Raw genomic sequence first — 5,754 nt, forward strand, 5'->3', positions numbered from 1 at the left:
GGCGTGATAGTCAAGTGTTCTAACCATCACTCCAGGTGCGCTCCTTCCAGTTCAAAACTGCAATTAAAACTTAATTTCGAGGTTTTTGATCGTATGATTTTTTTTCTCTTCTATAACTCGATAATTCTATAACTCGATGGTTCCTTGGATATCGAGTTGTGGAGAGTCGACTGTAGTTTAACAGTAAGCTATATAAACGGACTTGTGATTTATTTACTCGTTTATCACTTTTCGATTGAACAACAGGTCAAAGAGATGATAATTGAGCAGTTCCTCATTAATAAATATGTATTGATGTTTGTTGCACACCAATGCAAAATATTTGATACATTTGCTAATGTTCGTAGCAATTTCAACGTTGTAGGCATCTTCACAACTTATTTTTGGTAAATATTTCCAACCTTCCATAAATCTGAATATTGACCTTTCACAGCTTTGTGAAGATGTTTCGCTCTCAACGAGCAACTTCCCAATACCAGGATGGCGTAGATGGCATGGCATAAATATTGCGACGGGTGATTGGGAGATCACGAGTTCAAAACCCAAGTTGAGAAATTTTTAGAAGAGTTTGTGTGTTATAAATGCGACAAATAAATATGATTGGGCTATAATTGCACCTCGCACTTCAATTTGTTTTTTGTTTTCAGCAGGTTATCACAGCTGAATACAGGTTTGATATGAGGCTGATATAACACAGATTACTTCTGACTGTTAAGCCTGTATCGCGCTTGGAGAAAATATTGCTGAATAACTTATTCACTTTTGTTTGAACAACGCCTGATTACAAGCTGTGATGAAATAATGTTAAACTGTAATTCAATCAAATGTGGAATAAACATGCCATTGCGATGTTGGTTAAATGAGGGATTGTTCCTTGGGGCGCTTTCGATTGGTGCATGATTTGATAGATTTCGTGATTTTCATGTTTTTGAGGGTTTTGAGTAGTATGAGGTGTTGACTGGCTTTTGTTCAGCAACGCACCTCTGCAGGCACAATCACAGTGCACTGTGACTTGTCGTGCCTAGTGATGTGCACGAAAACATTTTGTTTTTCGTATACGTTAAAATCAGCATTTGGAAGTTCCGTGTCAAACATTGAGCACAATCTATCCAAGCAAACCATAGTTACAGCATCTCAAACTTGGCCATTTTGTATGAAGATCTGCGTGTGTCCGATCAATTATGCGTGTTTTATTAGCCCCACAGTGTACTGTGGATTTACCAGCTACTTCTATTCCACCGGTTACTTAAGTAGCCGTTCCAAAGTAGCCGTTTTATAAAAAGATGGACTTAAAAATGTGCTTTAACATTTTTAGTAAATGCGTGAGTCCTTGTTGCCACCAGCTACTCAATGACATTCATTTTTTGACAATTAAATTGCATTTAATATGAAAAAGGCTTCCTTTTAACGGTTACTTAAGATGATACATCAAGAAATCCCTTTGCAATCTTACATACAAACTTTAGAGGCACAAATCTGACGAACGAAGCATCGAACCAAGCCACACTTGTTTATCCTAGCTTTGCTCACTTGCTTAAAGAGGCAGCTTTTCCGAATCGAGCGCATTTGTTTACGAATTTTTAAGATTGGTGCTCTTCAAAACGTGAGTAGGGGTCCAAGTCGGCCATTGTGACAGCCATATTTGTATTTTCTGAAGTTTCTCCTTAAGTAACCGATGGAATACAAGTAGCCCGTAAACCCACATCAAAATGCATGGGCTAAAGACACTGTATATTATGGCCAACTAAAGTTACCAATCCACACCACACTCCGGTAATCGTTCTGCACTGAAATAAATTTTGTCGTGGAAAATACCGATTCCATAGTAAAATTACTAACCGTACCTATGATTCTCAACCGACAACAATTTCTAGTTAATTCCACTAAAACACTGTCAACTTAACTAGCAGTGCAGCTAACATTACCAAAAATAGTCCTAATTTAACAAATGAGCATTGTATTGTTAACCATACTGTGTTGTAAAATGCGTGTCCTGGAAAAATTAACAATGTTTCGTTGTTGAGACGACTATGCTTTTAGTTGAATTTACTACAATGCATTGCAATTTTAAGCATATTTCAGTTACCTTAACAGATTTTGTTGTCGGTTGAGAATCATAGGTACGGTTAGTAATTTTACTATGGAATCGGTAGTTTCGACAACAAAATTTATTTCAGTGTGGTCATAATGCAACAAGCATTGCCTAGCGATAGGCGCGTGTTGTTTTTGCGCGCTTTTCCGAACTGAAGAAAATCGACGTTTGGCGCGCAAATTAGATTCGAACTGATCCTACCTGAGAATGTAATCATTACCTGATACAGATAAGCGTTATATAATAGCCTAAATAAATCAAATCCAAATTAACGAAATTGACACACTTGTGCTAGATGTTTAGGAAGTGTTAGCTTTGTCTCGCTATTGCAAGCGTTGTTTGCATTTATTGGAATGTTTATACAAGCACTTCAGATGGAACGCAGCTGATAACGATTGCATGCCATCCTTTTGTCTTGATAGTGATTTCCTCCTCACAGTTCCGGGACGGGTTCAAGTTCACAAATCCAACTAAAACTACACGTCATTGTTGTTATGGCGTTCTAAACAAACACTTCATCGTTCAACATTTATTATCGCAGTCTACTGTAAAGGTAATTTAATTACATTTTTATTGTCATTGACAGAGAACCTGTATCGTTTTAAAGTTTTTTGTCGCTACTAGCACTTTTTTGAACCTTCGCGATCGCAGTGTGCCTTGAGCCGATGCCGGTTCAGAAGATATCCCACGATAAAGCACCGGTCACACTGCTCGCAACGGAACGGTTTCTCCCGGCTGTGCGCGCCGCGTTGATGCACCTTGAGGTCAGTTCCGGTGCGGAACTGCTTTTCACAGCGATCACATTTGAACGGTTTTAGGCCTGAGTGTGTTAATTTGTGTGTTTTCAGGTGACCAAGCTGTTTGAAGCGCGAAGGGCACTGGTCACAGGCGTGAGGTCTCAGTTTGTGGTAATGGGCTGATTCGCGATGTTTGACGAGTTCTTCGTTGGTCTTGAAGGGTATGTTGCAATCAGGACAACGATGAGAACCGGGATCCGCGGTGAGATGAGACCGTTCCAGATGAATTTTCAACTGGCGTGTGTAGATGAAGGATTCCTGACAGTTGGGACATTTGTAACGTTTATCCTGGATGTGGACTCGAGCGATGTGTTTCTGACGGTTTCCTGAAGAAGAGAATCGTCTCTGGCAGTGTGGACAACCGTATCCGAGATCGGCAGTGAAATGGCTTCTTCGATGGAAGTGCAGATGACTGGAGTTCTTGCACTGCTTATTGCATACCTCGCACGTAAACGGATTGGTGCCCAAGTGGAACACTCGATGGCGGTTCAGGGATTTCTCATCCTCAAACAGTCGTAAACAGATATCGCACAACAACGTAGTCCTGTGTTTCTCTTTGAGATGACTTTCCAGGTCGGCTGTTGAAGAGTAAAGCTCGTTGCATCGCAAACACCTGCTGTAAATCTTCTCAGCCTGCTTCGCGACAGCGTCTTGGCGATGCCTCAAAAGCATGTGTCTAATCAAGTGAGCCTTGATTTTGAATCGCAGCAAACAAACACCACATTTGAACGCCGAACATTTCGATGCAACATTGTTGCCAGGTTCGTCCTTGCGTCGCCTACCATCAACGTCAGCTGACTCGATGGGTGTTTCCTTGGTACGCCTCTTTCCACCATCTCCGTTACGTAACGCGTTCTTGGATGAATCGATTTCACTCCTTTCGTGCGTAGGAGTGCATTGAACCTGTTCATTTTCTCTCTGCACTAGATCCAACATTTCTCCATCTTCCAGCAGCACAAAATCCACGAATTGCTCAGCATCGTCCACCCCGTCCATCAGATCTTCCTCCAGAACTTCTTTCCAAATAGCACTGTCGCCATCACCGTCTGGAATATCCAGTTCCAAAATATCCTTCCCACAGCCACCAACACCGCCAACACCGAAAAAGACCGCCGAGTCCACCACAGCAGACGACATGTTACCGCGAGCTCTCACCGAAATGGACTAAATCGGAGCGAAATAAAATAGCACATTGCCATGCCATCACCCGTCGACAGGCAAGCGCAGCCAGCTGCGGTAGATGGGATTGTAGTAAACTCATGGTTTACACAAGTCGAATCTAGCAAAAAATGCAAAATCCGACCAAAAAAACCTAATTTATTTTCAGAGACGTTCGTTCGTCCCAAAAGTCGTTAACAAACCGAACGCCAGACTTCAAACTACTCTCAGCCCGCTTCTTTCCATACCCACCATGCACACCAACACAAACATTCATCTATGCCGGCGAAACTCTTTCCTACCGTTCATCAACCCAGTTTCATTCGCGCAACGCTGTACACAGAGCCGCCTGTATGCATGTGTGTTTGTATGTGTATCACCAACCAACCAGCCATCTCCGAACGCGACGCGAATGACAGCTCTCGTTCATGCAGACAGCACGCGAGCCGTTCATGGTTGGTTTTGGTGGAACGGGTGGAACGTATCCCGACTATACGAGTACACCAAAATCAATACTGGCTTTGCAAATAGACACATCTCACATTATATAAAATTTTCATAATAATAAGCATCTATACACTACAATGTAGTGTATAGATGCTTATTATTATGAAAATTTTATATAATGTGAGATGTGTCTATTTGCAAAGCCAGTATTGATTTTGGTGTACTCGTATAGTCGGGATACGTTCCACCCGTTCCACCAAAACCAACCATGAACGGCTCGCGTGCTGTCTGCATGAACGAGAGCTGTCATTCGCGTCGCGTTCGGAGATGGCTGGTTGGTTGGTGATACACATACAAACACACATGCATACAGGCGGCTCTGTGTACAGCGTTGCGCGAATGAAACTGGGTTGATGAACGGTAGGAAAGAGTTTCGCCGGCATAGATGAATGTTTGTGTTGGTGTGCATGGTGGGTATGTGTATCACCAACCAACCAGCCATCTCCGAACGCGACGCGAATGACAGCTCTCGTTCATGCAGACAGCACGCGAGCCGTTCATGGTTGGTTTTGGTGGAACGGGTGGAACGTATCCCGACTATACGAGTACACCAAAATCAATACTGGCTTTGCAAATAGACACATCTCACATTATATAAAATTTTCATAATAATAAGCATCTATACACTACAGGGATAGAGGCAACAAAACGGACGAAACCGGCAAACAACATACAGGCGGGAGGAACAACAACACCTTTCTCTATACGGAACGTAGTAGACCGCGAGATGTGCAAAAACGTGATTCACGGTTGCTCTCGCTCATCCTCTTCGTCTTCACCGGCTCCACGCTTGCTGTGGTTGAGCGCTCATCGTCACGAGAGTTCACGACGCGAGACCTACTACGGATTTTGAATCTACCTTCTTGATGTTTGTTTTCAATGCTAGTTCTGGTCTATTTTTGGATAGCTTGGGATTACAATGTGGACACAAAGTAGAGAAATTTCGCGTATGCATAATGTGACTGTTTTTGAATACAGTCAAATATAGCGCGTAATTTAACAGATTTATGTTGCAAAAATGCAAAATAATAATAATTGTATGATTTACATCTAAAATTATTCTTCGAGTACGTCCACCGAAACATGTGTGTGAGTTCATGCTAAGCATAGGACCTATGAAGAGAATTTGGCAAGGATGAAAGTATGTTGTATGTACCTTATGGATAGTGGGGTGGGACGCAGCATAAAACATAGTCACGT

General features: G+C 42.2%; 1 protein-coding gene across 1 annotated transcript; it reads right to left on the reverse strand.

The window, feature by feature from the left end:
- Positions 1–2,407: 2,407 nt before the first annotated feature.
- On the reverse strand, positions 2,408–4,115 carry LOC109426372 (zinc finger protein 664). The gene has a single exon (XM_019701846.3). The coding sequence runs from the start codon at positions 4,024–4,026 to the stop codon at positions 2,713–2,715; it is 1,314 nt and encodes a 437-aa protein (XP_019557391.3). The 5' UTR covers positions 4,027–4,115; the 3' UTR covers positions 2,408–2,712.
- Between the last annotated feature and the right edge of the window lie 1,639 nt (positions 4,116–5,754).

Source organism: Aedes albopictus, chromosome 3 (assembly GCF_035046485.1).
Source record: "Aedes albopictus strain Foshan chromosome 3, AalbF5, whole genome shotgun sequence".
Taxonomy (NCBI): domain Eukaryota; kingdom Metazoa; phylum Arthropoda; class Insecta; order Diptera; family Culicidae; genus Aedes; species Aedes albopictus.